The sequence below is a fragment of the Cryptotermes secundus genome, unplaced genomic scaffold (assembly GCF_002891405.2).
Source record: "Cryptotermes secundus unplaced genomic scaffold, Csec_1.0 scaffold93, whole genome shotgun sequence".
Classification (NCBI taxonomy): domain Eukaryota; kingdom Metazoa; phylum Arthropoda; class Insecta; order Blattodea; family Kalotermitidae; genus Cryptotermes; species Cryptotermes secundus.
Genome location: NW_019736393.1, coordinates 474288 through 491133, shown reverse-complemented (window position 1 = coordinate 491133; position 16846 = coordinate 474288). Strand labels below are relative to the sequence as shown.

At 36.7% G+C, this 16846-nt stretch overlaps 1 protein-coding gene across 3 annotated transcripts; it reads left to right on the top strand.

Annotated features, from left to right (window-relative positions):
* Window positions 1–353: 353 nt before the first annotated feature.
* On the top strand, window positions 354–15254 carry LOC111869762 (beta-galactosidase-1-like protein 2). 3 transcript variants are annotated; one of them, XM_023861515.2, is made up of 12 exons: window positions 354–594; window positions 1992–2193; window positions 3848–4033; window positions 5807–5948; window positions 6496–6655; window positions 8808–8960; window positions 9872–10018; window positions 11007–11194; window positions 12310–12560; window positions 13351–13560; window positions 13903–14122; window positions 14580–15254. In XM_023861515.2, the coding sequence occupies exons 1-12, from the start codon at window positions 438–440 to the stop codon at window positions 14652–14654; spliced, it is 2091 nt and encodes a 696-aa protein (XP_023717283.1). In that variant the 5' UTR covers window positions 354–437; the 3' UTR covers window positions 14655–15254. The 3 variants fall into 3 exon arrangements, with proteins under 3 accessions (XP_023717283.1, XP_023717285.1, XP_023717284.1); XM_023861517.2 differs by having other exon boundaries at window positions 563–645; XM_023861516.1 differs by lacking the exon at window positions 354–594 and adding an exon at window positions 897–930.
* The last annotated feature ends 1592 nt before the right edge of the window (window positions 15255–16846 follow it).

Below are 16846 nucleotides of genomic sequence, written 5' to 3'. Positions count from 1 at the left end.
AGCCAGATCTAGCCCATCCATACCATCCCATCCTATGTAACTTGGTAACGTTTTTGTTTATACATTTACTTTTTCGAAATAGAGATAATGCAACTTTGTAACATTATTTCTATTTCGAAAAAATAAATGTATAAACAAAAATGGCCTAGGCAATGCCCATCCGGTACCATACGTGATGGGCTGCCACCTATTACCATATTCAAATAAACCATAACGTACATCGTGTAACCAGTGGCCCAGTTGGTAAGAAGGTCAACTGCTCTTCCACCATGAAAATAGCTCCCAACTATCGCTATCACACTACGACTGCCTGTAATAGTAGTTCTGTGAATAATCAGTAGGTGTCTCCATGTACGTTGTCACTTAGTCACAGGGGTCACAGGTCATAGTCCCGTTCGGTCCCGATTAGTCGATCTCTTTTTAACCCAAATTTGTACATGGGACCAATGATTGATAAGATAGGCAGTTGTGCATACTCGAGATCAAGAGCAAATTTTCGTTTGTATTTAGTAATATTATTTCTTAGTTGCTGGCTGCTGTTGCTTTATGTCTTGTCGCTTGGCACAGATACACGAAATTCCAAGTCAACGAAAGGTATTTTTTTTTCAAACCACATGAAGTATATATCTCTTAAATAATATACAGGTTTGTGGTTTTGTGTTGTATGTCACCCGTTCATCGGTACTGTAGAGCTTCAGCTACATATAGTGTGAGATTTGAGGTTCTAACGGCGGTTGGTATGAAGATTCGTGGAGTGAAAGTTGCTGTTTGCAAGGATGTGGTATCTTGTAGTTTCATAGATCGGTGTGAACGTTTTGGAGGAATGTACCGTGAAGGTGGAGGTGCAGGTTCCGCCGAAACGTTGGTAACATTCTACCAAACTACACGGTACCTCATCCCAGAAGACCATAATGTTGGCACTTCATGCAGGTGGTGAATTTTCTTTTGGGGCTGTGTCACTATGGATAGGCTGCCACATAAACAGAAGTTCAATTGTAAATTGTATAAGTGTGAATTGTCTCTTTCCGTCATTACTAGACCTAGATCCAGGCACTAGATTGCCTCATAGTCACACCGATAGAAGAGCTTTGTTACAAATGTATTTATATATTCCAATCCTTTACTCTCCTAACATAAAGATTCTCTGCTGTACAAACAAAGCAGTTTGAATTTGTCCAAAGTCAGCATAATCCAATCCTGCCTATCTTCCATATATGTTGTGCTGTAGTAGGACTGAATGGACCAATGCTTATCCAGTGAACAGTACAAGGAGCAGAGTGTAATGATGAATTTCTTGTCAGTTTTGCTGTCACTATCCTCATCTTTACAATGTCCCTCTGTTTGTTGTTTGCTCAGATCATGGGGACACATGTGAATTGTAAAGTATGATGTTAAAGACTGTTGTTGTAATTGTGATTTTTATAACAATTAATTTGTCCTGGAATTAAGATGCACTTGTAACTTTTTGCTTTAGGAATCCAAAAAATTCAAATATCCTTAGGAGAAGAATCACCTTGAGGGTTAGCATGTACTGCAGTAGAATGGTTCATGCTGTTTAGATGGAAATGGAGTGAGAACTTTATAAAGAAAAGTTTTAAATCACTTATAAAAATATTATGTTTTTAGACATTATCCATCATCCTGTCTTTATCTAAAAACACCTTCCTCTTTATTTTTCCTAACAACATTTTGGAGACTGGATTCTTTCTCCATCTTCAGGTAAAACCTTCTCAGTTGGGCTCAATGGATAGAGCTAGTCCCTATCTTTGGATATCCAGACGATCGATAATGTCCAAAAACATAATATTTGTTTTAAGTCACTTGTTTAAAGTATTTTATTACATACAGTTTCTTTTTTTAACTCAACAGTTTGTAAGTTAATTGTTGTATAGATGAAAGTGTGAAGTCATTATGTAGACTACTTATGCCCTGCTAAAGTGGAGTGTAGACAAATATAGATCCTGGTTTTTATTTTTGAATTTAAATTTCAGGAATGGATCTCCCCACTTTGTATGAATATTACACTGAAGGAGGAATCACAGCTGGTCTGGAGACCCTCCCTGATACCTTCCAGTTGAACAAGAAGAATATCACAATATTCAGTGGGGCTATTCACTATTTTCGTGTGCATCCAGACTATTGGCGAGATCGGCTGCGCAAACTTCGAGCTGCTGGTTTTAATGCTGTCGAGACGTAAGCTAGAATATCCAAGATGCTACATGCCTCAATTTCTTTGTCTCAGAAGGATGTAAGAAGCCATATTTATTTGATCTCATACTGAAACATGAGTCATGGTGAGCATGATGGGTTGAGAATGTGATGGGGGAAACAAGGAAAGTGTTCAGAATTAAAAAATAAAAGCTCTTATAAAACTTAGAAGGAGAAGGGAGGATAACATTAAGGTGGATCTTAGGGAGGTGGGTTGTGAGGATGGCAGATAGATAGAATGGTGATCCTTGGTGTCAACACTGTTCCAGTTTGGGGTTAACTACAAGAATGTCAGTTCAGTGGGCCATTCTATAGTTATGTAATTATAAAGAAAAGTTTTGGTAATGGGCTAGACCATCACTGTAATTGATTGTATACTATCTTATTCTTGGAATTTATGTATGTTAATTGACTTACATCCTTTCTTCTTTTGTCATCTGGAAAGTAATTGGGATGGTGCAGCTTTATACTTACTGTAATATCTGAAAAGCATAACAAAAGTGTCTCCTTCTGTGAGACAAGAAGGTTATTGTTATTTAGAATTCTGAGTTCTCAATACCAGTCATTGCCATGATTGCCTCATGAGAAAAATTCTTTCTTAACACATTGCGGACTGGTTGTTTTTTTTTTTTTTTTTCTTCAGGGTGAGACAGGAAATGAGCATGATCATGTTACTGGCTAAGCTAGCAAACATTCCCGAGGTCAACTACGCAGTAGTTATGATGCAACATGGCCACACAGTGAGATATAGTTGGTTGCAACATAATGTGTCAGAAAAGGGCCCAATTGGCCCACCTGGTCCGCAACGCTATAGAAACGAAGAGGACTAATTGGCCCCTCCAGTCCTGAATGTGTTCAGTTACTTTATGATAACATGATAGCCATTTAAATTTTAAAATTTCATCATCAGTCCATGTTTCTATGCTGTATGAGTATATTTTGTGCAACAGATAGTGAATATGTCTAAAAACAACAATGATCACATTCCAAGAAAAATGAGTACTGCAACTCTCCACAGCTTGTCCATCATCTTGTATTCTGCAAGAACACATTGTTTTAGATCTGCTTCTGTCATTAGCTGAAAAGCCACATATTTAGTTGGGTTCATTAGAAAGAGGTCCAGTGATTAAAAGTCAGCCTTCCTAACAGACTCAACAGAATTAAGTGCCTTCCTACCTTTTCTCCTGAGGATGGAAACAGATTTATCTCCAAAAATGTACTCTTTCAGAATACTGGATGTTGGTCAGACTCCAGAGATTCAGTAATCCCACACTGTTAAGATTTGATCTAATTTCTAAGAATGTGTGTCTATCAAATTTTCAGTGATGGATTTTGCTACCCTTATTTTGCATCCATATACAGTTCCTCAGGAGCTCTGGTTTTGCCATTTGGCGGTTTGAAGTATATGGTTTTCCATTTTTATCCAGAAATGCGAACAGTAGTATTTTATTTTTTGTATTCATAAATTTTAATTTTTGAAGGAACAAGGAACAAGTTAAGCATTTATGAGTGTTAATTGCAGGTGCAGTTCCTCCTACCTTCCTTGTTCTTGCCAACTGTGTTGCATTTCAGGAATTTAACCCCTGTGGTTGGTGAGGGATTGGTGTTTATACCTTCATGTGTATGTGTTGAAATACAGGTATATACCCTGGAATCTCCATGAACCAGAACGGGATAAATATGACTTTGGGCATGGGAGCAGTGACATGTCTTTATTCCTTGATGTTGTTAAATACATTAAGACTGCCCAAGAAGAAGATCTGCTTGTCTTAGTGAGACCAAGTCCTTACATATGTGCCGAGTGGGACTTTGGAGGCATGCCAAGGCATGTAATTTTTGTATTGCAATTACTTTAACAGTTAAAGTGCTGTTTGTTTATTTTTTAACTAACACCTAAATTTCAGATGAGTTAGAATATTCTTGCTGGTATTCATTTACCTCATTTATTTAGTTCCAGAAGTCATTTGTATGCCTGCAGGAAAATTAATGAAATATTTCAGGCTGAATCATGTGAGTAGTCTTTGGAAAAAAAAAACGTTTTCACTAAATGGTTAATTTTTATTACAGTGTGACATTTTATTTGTAAGAGTTACAGCTAATTGGGGGCACACGGTAGCATCGTTGGTTGAGGCACTACGCTACAAGCCAGAATGTCACGGGATCGAATCCCAATGAGGTGGCTTTTTTTCAATTGACCTAATCCATCCAGCCACACTATTTCCCTGGGGTTGACTCAGCCTCTAACAGAAATGAGTACCAGGAATCTTCCTGGGGGTAAAGGTCGGCCAGCACGTAAGGCTGGCAACCTTACCACGATTTATGAGCCGAATGTCTAGAAAATGTGAGAACCTCAACATCTCACAACCCTGTGGGCCTCAGCGGCCTGTTACAGGGATAGCTTTACTTTACTTTACAGATAATTGTGCCGATAAATATTACGTACTGTCACACACCATAAATATACAACTGTAATTATGGGTGACTTTACGAGTGTATGTGTATTTCTTCTTGGTACTCTACTTCACTTGTTTTGCATCTTCTGAATATATTCTTATTGTGCTCTGGAAAAGAAGTGTTTGGAAAATGAAGTCACTGCCACTTTCAGTAGTGAGAGATCAATGGAGAATGTTATTTACATGCTCAGCAAAGAATACTTACATTCCGAAAATTTTGCTGTAATTTTTATTGCGCTTTCCACAAACACATACTTTTCTCTATTTGGAAAGTGCCATGGTTCTAGTCATCATTTATTATGAGGATGTAATAAAGTGAGTCTTGAATGGATTGTAAAAAAAGAATTATGTTATTTAAATAGAATATTTCTAAGATTAATTCCGGGTATTATACACTTTCCTGAAATAGTAAATGTTGTAGAAACCATTACTGCATTAGAAATTACTTTCAGCTTTATGAAAACTAATTGCAGCCTAATTTGAATACCTGACTGTTCTGTTAGGTCCATGACAATTTATACTTACACTCCTGGTGGTTGACTCCTTGATATTTAGGGCCTAATTTTAGCTACATGTAAAGTAGCCATGGGGCACACGGTAGTGTCGGTAGTTGAGGCACTGTGCTGCAAGAACGAAGGTTGCAGTTTTGATTCCCGATGAGGTCATTGGATTTTTAAATTGACTGATTCTTCTGGCTGCACTATTGGCCTGGGTTTGACTCAGCCTCTAACAGAAGTGAGTACCAAGAATTTTCCTGGGGCTCAAGGATGACCAGTATTTGAGGCTGACAGCCTCACTGCCATCTGTGAGCCAGTTGTCTAGAAAATGTGGGAGCTTGAACATCTCACAACCCTAGGGGTCTCCATGGCCGGTTACAGTGATAGCTTTACCTTTTTTTTATAAAGTAACTATTTTTGAACATTACTGCTGTTAGGAATGTGGTACCGTGTAGTCTGGTAGAGTTCTCTTCTACCCTTAAGATGGAGGCACTACACTGCTTCAAAATATTGAAACAGAGTACCAGACTGCATGGCATCAATGTCCCAGAAGACAATAACCTGCTTAGTCAGCACTGTGAAAATCTCAGTTCCTGAACATCACAATTTTTCTTTGAATTTATGATTCAGAACACACTTTTGTTCTAGCTGGTTGTTGCAATATCCTGGTTTGCGTGTCAGATCCTCAGAGACACAGTATGTTGATAGAGTAAAAAAGTACAACAGCAGATTAATGCCTCTTCTTGAAAGCCTGCAGTTTACAAAAGGTGGCCCAATCATTGCTTTTCAGGTATATATATTATCAAATACCAATCTATATGTACAAAATAGAATCTGTGTATATGTTTACGTGTAAGTCGTGTGTGTATATGTCCATTTGTCTGTCTGTCTATCGGTAACCCTCCTATCTATAGAGTTCCTCTGTTAAGTACGTAATGAATTTTGATAAATATGATGTTTAGATGTAGCTCAGTACATGAACACAAAATCAACTTTGCGTTTGAATGTTTCTTAATAGATCGCAACTCAACCTTGTTTTGAAAAACTATTTTGACAAAAGTGCTATGTTCTTGATGAGTGACTGAAATTGTACTGTTGTATAAAAGTCTCATTCGTAATTTTAACTGCTGTAACGCAAAATGTGGCTTTCTGGAGGATTGGGTGCTTCCAGTCAGAGGTGTACAGTTTGTAAAATTCTGTTGTAAAGTTTATGAAAATATATTGGTAATAAAAGATGCAGGATTTAGTGAGCATAGACCCATTTTCCAAGATGATGATGCTGTTACAATGTAGAACCAGGTGTGGATTATTTGATTGTAATGTCTTCTTTAATCCAGCTTGAAAATGAATACGGGGCATTAACAGAAGATGGTAGTGAAGAGGATGTGGACTACTTGAAGTTTCTAAAGGAAGATTATGAGAAATATGGTATTGTTGAACTGCTGTATACATCAGACAATCCAATTTCCCATGAAGAGAGAGGCAGTCTCCCTGGAGGTAGCTATTCATATAGATTATTTATGTACAGTTGAATAAAGAGTTCCTGTAGTTGAGTGTTGTTCTGTCACAGTGATAATATTTCGGTGGTGTATATTTTGTTTAATAATTTGATTGAATATATGACTGCTGTACATCATATTTACTAGATTAGCCTGAATATAGAGTCATTTTTTTTTAAATACTGCTTCTTAGAAAGGAAGGGTTACCTTATTTTTGGGTCCTTGAGACAAAATGTAATATACTCCTTTTTGCTTACAGCCTTCAGAACTAAGTGACATGTTCAGTGTTGTCAAAGAAACCTTTTTTCTGATTTTTTCATTGGAAAAAGAGAGTTCCTTATGTTTGGGCTTATCCATTAATATGTGAAGGTCATCAGCTGATTTAAACTAATTCACCTGTTTTTAATGTCAGAGGTCTTGCACATTGCATCATATACAGGCATGTATGCTCTGGTATTTACACAAGCAAACAGTTGATGGATATCGACAAACTTTTCAAAAGTTGCACATCTGCTGGTGCATCATATGTTTGACCTCGAGTCTAAAATAACATGAGAGCACAGGCGAACACGTTTTTAAAGAGAAGGAAAAAATCATTGTGCATAAGTTAAATTGTGGTTTCCCCTTTACTATTTCCAGTGACCTGGAATGGAATCCATTCATATTTTAAAATGATGTTGATATTAAGAAATTATTAAAATACTGTGTTATGTCTAATCAGCAGACTTGGTGCAGAAATGAATTTATCCCAAAAAGCATAAGACTTAGAGAGAGAATGGGAGAAAAAAAATTGCTTCAATAAATATTTAATGAGTTTCACTCGAGGTACACACAGGCACAATTGTAGATCTTCATGTAAATTGGTGTTAAAAGCATCTGATCTAAATGAAAATTTTAAAGGCTTAACAATTCTATTTAAAGTTCTCAATTATCATATTTTATGAAAATCTGCTTGGCAGTTTTCAAGTTTTGTGTTTCAGACAGATGGACTGGTGGACTAAGTGAACTTAATAAGCACTCCTCATGGTTGTAAACATGTTTAAAAATGGTGCATGGGTGAGTTGAAGCCAAATAATGTGTGTGCAAATAGTTGGGAATATAATGTACCTTAAAACCCCTGTTAATAAAATAAAATGAACATGCTGTAAGCTATAGATTTCATTAAAATCTATGAATTATTATGTTGCAAATCAAGCACAAAAGACTTATTTGTCAAAGTGTGGAGTTAGAAACCAAACAACCATCGTTTTCAGAATTTTTTGGGTGGTGTATATTTAATGCAATACATGGTAGAATTATATATAACTACACAGAATGAAGTCCTCTCAGGTGACTGGGCATGTCAGAGAAGTTGGTGTCCAGCATTTCAGAGACTGTCTCCATCTCCATCATCAGGGGTTGATGTGATGAGTGTTCTGTTTGCATGCTATATTTATACATAAAACTAACTGTACTGCTTGTACTGATGCCTGAAACCTTTGAGAGTTCTATACTGGGGGAGTTTTGTTGTATATATGGCTGATATATTCTTTTTTTATTTGTTTTATATTTTGAATGCCTTGACTTGTTCCTATGGGAATGGAATGTTTGTTTTTTGATCTGTGACTCATTCTATATCCAATGGTTGTTTTCCAGCCTGTATCTGGATCTATTTTTGAATTTGAAATAAATTTAAAAAAAAAAATTAAACCTGACCCAGCCCATATCCCATGGAGAATGGTGGGCAGAGTCACATAGTGACATTCTGTTCCAATGCAGACCACATGGGGAACTTTAGACTGATCGTCAGAATCAGTGTTGCTAGTTGTTTACCATTCCTCGTGATTTGTAAAGTTTTTTCGTCTCTTTTATTATGTTCATGGCCAGGTACTTTGAATAGCTTAGAGGGAATCCAGTATACCAAAATTATTGTGATGTAGCCATATCTCAGTTGGCTTGTCACAAAGTGGTCCCATGATGCTCTGTTCATTCATGTCAGTTATACAATTTATGAATATATGCAGTGTAATATCTCTATTTTTGTTTGTATACATTAGCAATAAATGTGTTGAATAACAAGAGTAACAAATGATGCAATATCTAAAAGACTGCATTTGGAAAATTTTATATACCAAATGGAAGTACACATTTGGGTTTATTCTTTTTTTAAGTGTTACAGACAGCTAATTTCCAGATTAATCCTGAAGATGAGTTGTCATTACTAAAGAAATTTCAACCAGACAAACCAGGGATGGTGATGGAATATTGGTCAGGATGGTTTGACCATTGGTTTGAAAAGCAGCACCATACAACATCTGTTGAAGGTAGCATTACACTACATTTAGTTCAGAATTCTTTATATTCCCATCTCTACCCAAAATGGCAAAGGTTATGATATAAAACTGTAATATTACATGTTGTTTTGTATGGGCATAATACATTGTTTGCTGATATTGAAAGAAAGGTTGAGTGTGCTTGAGCTAAGGGCACTGAAGAGAATATTTGAATGAGAACTGAAGACACGCATAATGAGAAGCTTCATAATGTGTAATCTTCACAGTATACTATTAATGTGATAAATCAAGGAGGATGAGATTGGCAGGGCATGTTGCATATGTGGGAAGGATGATAAATTCATTCAGAATTTTAGTTGCAGACCCTGAAGTCAAGAGACTGGATGAAGACCTATATATAGGTGGGAGAGTAATATTAAAATGGATATAAGTTATGAGGTTGTTGGCTGGATTCATATGGCTTAGGACTGGGACAAGTGACAGGTTCTTGTGAACAAGGTAATGAACATTTGGGTTTAATAAAAGGTGGGAAGTTTCTTGAACTAATTAGCTTTTCAGAAGGTTTGTGTTGCAGGAAGTTAGCTGTGCAATACATACTTTGTGCAACATGTAAAGTACAAGCGAATATTTATAAGATTGGTTTGCATCTTTACCAGTTTTTCTTCTTATCACATTACTTCTAGGTTACTGCTGTCAGTTTTTGAGTCTCCTGTTCTGTTAAAATATTGGGAGGCATACTAAAAGAAGTGATTTTAGGATTGTGATATGGGACTGTCTGGTGTTTTTAGAAAAGCTGAAACGCACATGCACGCGTACAAACACATACATGAATTATATTGTGTTCATCTTATTTTTGCCTGCAATACTTCAGTTGTGTTGCTCTAAATTTAGAAGCATTGAAAGAGAGAGGAAATATATGTCCATATCCCTTTAATTTTCAGCTTTCAGTGATGTTTTGGAGCGAATTCTTAAGTTCCCAGCATCAGTCAACTTGTACATGTTTCATGGAGGAACTAACTTTGGATTCCACAATGGCGCAAACATACAGGATGAATTTCCTCACTATTTAGCTGATGTCACCAGCTATGGTAAGTGCCAAACAGTTTATGTTTGTTGTTGAATAAAGTAGAGAGAAAGTGCAGTTACCAGATAAGTAGCCAATATGAACCTGTTATGTTTTTTTTTGTCTATGTGTGTGTGTTCTTGTGATTGCTTCCATGTACACAATAACTTGGTAATGTACAGATAAATTATAACTACTTGAATTCAAGATTATATATTTTCTTGTCTCATTATCTGAAATCTAACACATTTGCTTCTGAACATGTAAAGGATATTGGTATGGTTGGTATGGTATAGTACTTTGGTATGTTTTATTTGTTAATCTGTTTTCCTTATTTTGAAGAAATAAGGGCAGGCTTATGAGATCACCTTGTTGTCTGTGTGTCTATATATGTATCCCCCCCCTGACAACTTCCGAATGCCTGAACCAATCTTTATGAAACTTGGTGTGTATATCATGGCACCAGAGCTCATCTCAACAGTGTACTTCATGAATCTGTCATATCAGTAATGCCACCATTACAGCCTCTTGAATTGCTGAGAAGCCTTAAAGAGGGAGCAGTGTGACATGAAGCCTGAAAACCATTTACTAGGCAACTGCTCAATAAACATGTTGCCATGGCAACGAATACACACGCAACAATAGTTGAACTGTTGGACATGGTGTTTTCTGTGTGATCCATGCTGAGGCGAACCCTCGATTTGTAGTGAAAGGAAAGTAGGGGATTAGTTCTCCCCAGAACTTCTTGAGTTATAATGTCGACTGCTGGAATGAGAAGTTCAAACAGTTTCCCTTGCAGCCCATATTCATGACAATACCAGTGTTCTTTCATCACATTGTATATTACACAAAATATAGAAAAACTTTGGGGAACTTAATTTTAAATATATCTCAATAAAACATAGTTCAAAGATGAGTATGAGTGTGTGTATTATTTGCATGTAAATTAATCCCCATTATTCTTGCTAAATAATGCATATTCATGATTTTAATATTCACTGTTTTTCATCCAGATTATGATGCTCCACTAACAGAGACTGGAGATTACACTAACAAATATTATGCTTGCAAACATATTGTAGCAAAATATAACAAGGTCCTCACGAAGGTTCCTTCTTCACCTGTTGTGAGCAAGAAGATGGCTTATAAGCCTATATCAGTCACAGGCCAGCTTAACTTCAATCAGATCATTGACAGAATTGTAAGTTGTTGAACTTATTTTAGTTTATATTCTGAACTGTAGTCCAATTAATAAAGAAACAAGGAATATTCTCACATTACATTGTAAGTTGGCCAAAATTGAATTTTGCTGACATATTTGAGCATGGTGGTATTAAATTTGTTTTGTACAATTTGTAAAATGGATCAGCAGCCATAGTGAGATTGCTTGGATTGAAGCTGGCCACATCTTAATGAGATTAGTGCAGCATGTTCTACAAGTGACCAGTAATTGAAATTTAAGGATGTCACATTATATGTAGTGTACACTTGCAAAAATAAGTTTAAAAAAATGAATGCCAGGTAACGTAATCTGGATTGCTCAATATATATAAATTTTATGTAGCCTTGTACAACTGATTTTTCATTACTAAAACAGGTCCAGCCACATATGACATCTGGTGACAATCAGAGAAACAGTCATTTTAAGGTCCAGACATGAGTAGATGTAGAAATCAAAGAAACACACCTGTATATGCCATGTGAAGAAAAATGCAAGAGATTAGGTGGACGAACTAGTGTGCATGCAGATAATAGGCATGTTAGGTTTTGAAGATTATTGTGTTGTGCTGTGCGATGCCAGAACAGTGTGGTAGATATTTATTGACATTTGTGAGGGACATGCAAGCTTCATTTTCAGTGTTATAGGAGAGTAACTTCTCTGCCATGCAGATGGAAGCAGCCTGTTCTTCTCATATGTTGGTAAATACTTAACAGACCACAGCATCACCCAGAAACTATCCTCTTAGTCACCAGAATGAGAAACTCAGATCTATCACGTGTTATTTTTTTAGAATACCTCAGTAATTGAGATAGGAGTCAGCGTAACACAGTGGGTATAGTGACTAGGCTATGGACTCAACAACCAAGAGATCATGGTTCAGTACTGTAGGGGGCAAGAAATGTTTTCCTTTACAGTATCCAGACTATCTCTGGGGTCCACTCATTCTGTCTAATGATTACTGGAATTTATTTCCCCAAGGTAATGTGGCTAGTGTGTGAAGCTGACCACTAACCTCCATCTAGTGCTTAATTAAGCACAAGGATGACTCTGCCGTTACCTTCAGTAAATGAGAGATAAATGTATGTTGGTAATAGGCACCAGAGGATCGCACAAAGTCTGACAGTGTGGTACACATGGAGAAATTACCTGTCAACAATGGAAATGGACAGAGCTATGGCTTTGTATTGTATCGGCATGCTGAAGTTGCAGTTCGCGTGAATTCTACACTTCAAATAAAGAATGGCGCTTTCTATGACATGGGTATTGTACTGCTGGATGGGGAACGTAAGACGGAGAAATTGACATCAACTTCTCAACTGCTTCAGTTTGGTTACTGGGAAACTAAGTAAGCAGAACAAAATAAAGAGCTTCCATATGGAAGCAACTTCAACTTATAGCCCTTTAGTAATGGTTATGGTATTGACTGTTCATATTTGACAGTAACATTTGGAAAAGTTTGTAACACATTTATTGAATATCATGAATGAGTGGGTAGCACTCATGCTTTGTATTCAGGAGGTCTTGGGTTCAAATCTCAGACTAGAGACCAGGCATAGTGAGGTCTTTAATGGTTTTCCCAGATCCCTCCAGGCAATTGCAGGAATTCTATCACCACATTCTTTCCAGTTCATTATTTCCTAATCCTGTCAGTTGATGCTAAACTATTTCAGTTATAAATCTTCATTAAATAAATGAAAATGAAATAATAAATACAGATGCTTATTTTGAGAAAATAAAATTGGTTCAGTGTGTTGTAGCACCATTTCAGTCTGTTATGAAGGCCTAAACAGTAGTGGTAACTGTTATATAGGTGTCTGTAGTTTAGTTTACAGGTGAATATAGGCCAGTGTCTTGATACAGGGGTACAAGATGTTCTAACACGCCTGTGCAGCATCTTAACTATGTGCTGACGTAGGATATGGATATAATGCATGAGTTTACTCTATGCTTCATCTTCTAGAATCTATCCAGATATAATTTTAAAATGGTACTTAATTTTATGTGTGCTGTTGAAAGTCATTTCTAGGACCTGCAAATTTATTAATATAAAATAGTATGTGTATTGTTTTTATACCTCACCCTTGTCGTACAAGATTATATGATGTCATTAAACTCTGTCACTTTTTTCCTTACAGAAATGCAAAATTATCTCTAATTTCTGCCAGTTATGGAACAAGAACTCTAGATATTTTGGTTGAAAACTGGGGCAGAGTCAACTTTGGGGTCCATGCCACCTTTGACCAACGTAAAGGTTTGCTAGAGAATACCAAAATTTTATTGGATGATGAGGAAGTTACAGGATGGGAAATAGTTTCTCTACAGTTTAAATCCAAATGGGTAAACAGGTAAGTTCCTCCAAGTTTGCCATGTCTGAGTCACACATGTCATCTAACAGTTTATCATGTTTATGCTGTGTGAATGGCTGAGTTGTTGCAACATGTTTAAGCTGGAGACAAGTTATTGACAGTGGAGTACCAAACGAAGCAAACCTTGCACTGCTGTCATCTCTTATTCATAATCGCTATTGAAACATATAATGACAGATAACAAGAGAAAAGCAAGAATTGTTCTTTTATGTGTAAGGAATATATTTTATATATGTTGTGGTGCAGATATGAAGACACTTTTTCACAGACTGGATTATAAAGTAATCATGAGGGGATTTTTCTCTTTGTACTCAATTTCAGTTTGGATGCTTGGGGACCTGTCTCCAGTCATATGACTGCACCAACATTGTTTCTTGCTACTTTACAAGTGGACACACCATATGACACATTCCTTGACATGAGAGGTTGGGGTCGTGGAGCAGTCTTCATCAATGGGTTCAACCTAGGTCGCTACTTTAGTGCAGGACCAACTCACTCACTCTACATTCCTGCTCCATTACTGAAAACTGGAACAAACCATGTAAGCTCACTTCATGCTTTATCCCGATTTCATTATTGTATAAGAGAAAAGAAACTTATGATTATGAAGATTTCTGTCTTCTATGATGTAATGCCATGTAGTACATTCAGAGTCAACAGATGTTTCAGCGGAACATGTCACCTTCTTCAACCCTCAAGATGGAGGTGATGTGTTCCTCCAAAATGATTCACGTTCAGCGGACTACATTGCATAATATCCCACAAGGTGGAACTATTCATAACCACTGCTGTGAGAACCTCAAATCCTACAAATTTAATGTTAGTTTATGGACATTCTGAAAATTAAAATATGAATAATCATGGACTAAACGGACAAAAACAGGCGGGTATTCTTTCCCCCTGTACTTCTGACGAGCCACTCTTCATCTGTGATAGTGATAATTTTCTTTACACAGACATGGATATTAATGTATGAAAATATTCCCTTTTTGTTTCAGATTGTTGTTTTTGAGCTGTTTACTGCACAGGCTCAACTTGTTTTCACAGATAAACCAATATTGGGGCCTGAGTGATACATACCAGCTTTAAATAAAAATTTGGATGTGTACCAAGATATGCATACGTATTGTAACATCCAGAAAAAGTTTGTACATTTCTTTAAACTGTCTAATAATAACATACCCTTTCAGTTAAAAGGACTTCTATGTAACCCGACATATAGTGAAAACAAGAAATTCTTACAGAATTTTGGTTCAGAGATCTCAGAGGAGAGACCAATTTTTAAATTTTTCAGAAGTGGAAGGACTGTAATCAAATGTGTTAAGGGAGAAAACCTGCCACACTGGGGAAGGCTGTTATGTTTATTGGACAATGCTATAGTAGCACAAGGAGTAAATGCATTATTATTAAGGAAACAGAAGATGTTGCTACCATCTTCTAGAGGAAACCCAACTACATACTCAGCAAAGCAATCAATCAAAGGCAGAGATAGTCAACTACTGTTACCAGTGGCAGATTTTAAAGCCCAGCAGGGGAAAAAAAAATGCGAAGAAGCACTTCAAAGTTTCTGTTAAAACACCAAAAGGGAGAGAGGAGAAAGGTGCTTTGAAAGGTACTACAGGACTGGCTTGTCTCGGTGGTTCCACAAGAAAAAATGAATCATCATGCCTTCGTGTCAATAAACCATATAAGAGCAGGCCACTCCAGACTTAAAGCAAGCCTAAACAGATTTAACATTGTGTCCACGGTTGAATGCGAATGTGATGATGGGATGCAAACAGAGGAACATATCTTCTGGAACTGTAAACTGTATGAGGACCAAAGGTCAACAGTGATGGACATTTTGTCTGAGAACAGTAAAAAAGAACACCTAAAGTCAGTTACAGAGCTCTTAAGGCCAGAAGAAAAAGATGTTTGCAAGGTGGCTGTTACATCATAAATAACATTTCTAATTTATTAAAAAGAAAAAGAAGTATATGTACAAAATATTTTTAGAGTTAAGAGGTATGTTTAAAAATCACAGGGTGGCCGCTGTGGTAGAATAAGATGTTTATATGAATGTGCTACAGAGGGCCAGATGGGCATTGCCTAGGTCTTTTTTGTTTATACATTTATTTTTTCAAAATAATAAAAAATAAAAAACTACATTGCTGCTAGATGCAGGAAGACGTAATACAAAGTTTGACTTACTATATGTAGTATTTACTTCAGTATATTCTTAATGTTGGACAAACCAAATTATAAGGAACCAAGTTTACATGAGCAGTAAAGCTTCTGACATATTCAGGAGGATCTTGGTTCAAATATCAGCTGGGACACCCAGTATACTGACAGGTCTTTCATGCTATTCCTCAGTGCCTCCAGGTCAGTGCTGGGAGAGTACCCCAAATTAGGCATGTTGAGTTCCTTCCACATCATTTCCAGTTAATTATTTACTAATTATCCTACTGACAGCATTAAATAAATAAAACACTGTACTGTGCAGAGGACAGCCTCAACATGTGTAACATTCAAGGGCTAGGGTGTGGGGTTCTGGACTGGTACAAGGTTCTTGCTGCTGTCAGAAACAATGGCCAAAAACAATGATCAGTTTGTTTCATAAAACTAGTGAGTCTTATTTCAGTTTGTAGTCCTGTATCCAACCTTGGGACGGACGACTTCACTTACCTATTCTGTGATGTATTTTAGCATCCTGTTGCATTGATTCGCGTCTATGATGTGTATGTATTGACCATCTTCTAGTGCACACAGTCTCACTTGTCACTTCACTACATGTTTCGGCATCACTGTGCCATCCTCAGGTTTGATATTTACGTTAAACTATTGCACTGCTCGCCATCATGTGTCGTTTATAAAATGATTTAAAATGTATATTCGTCATGTACTATAATAAAATTTGTTAAGATTTATCATCTTATACGTCATATATCAAACTCACGTATTATATCATTCTTCCGCTATGGGAGTCGTTCTTCCTATATTTTGTGTATACTGTGTCTTGTGATGTGTCCTTCTTTTGTGGCTGTGTGTGTTGATCAGCTCTAGTTTTATTTTGTCAAATATGAAGTTGATCATAAGTGACATAAAATATAGTTCTACATCAGTGCTTCACTGTTGGGAATCTCGTTATTCCTGCAGTTCCATAAACATAATATAATTGGGACAGTGTCGGATTGAGGGGACAAGTGAATGAATTGGCTATCAGGTTGGCATATTTTATAAATAATATTCAATTTTATTAAACGAAAATTGATTTCTGCAGTCA

Bases quoted from the DNA above. Each gene is read 5' to 3' on its own strand.
- LOC111869762 (XM_023861515.2), top strand. From the start codon at position 438: ATGGGACCAATGATTGATAAGATAGGCAGTTGTGCATACTCGAGATCA. The intron at 595-1,991 runs GTATTTTTTTTT...TTTAAATTTCAG, and splicing joins AAATTCCAAGTCAACGAAAG to GAATGGATCTCCCCACTTTG. The intron at 5,949-6,495 runs GTATATATATTA...TCTTTAATCCAG, and splicing joins GCCCAATCATTGCTTTTCAG to CTTGAAAATGAATACGGGGC.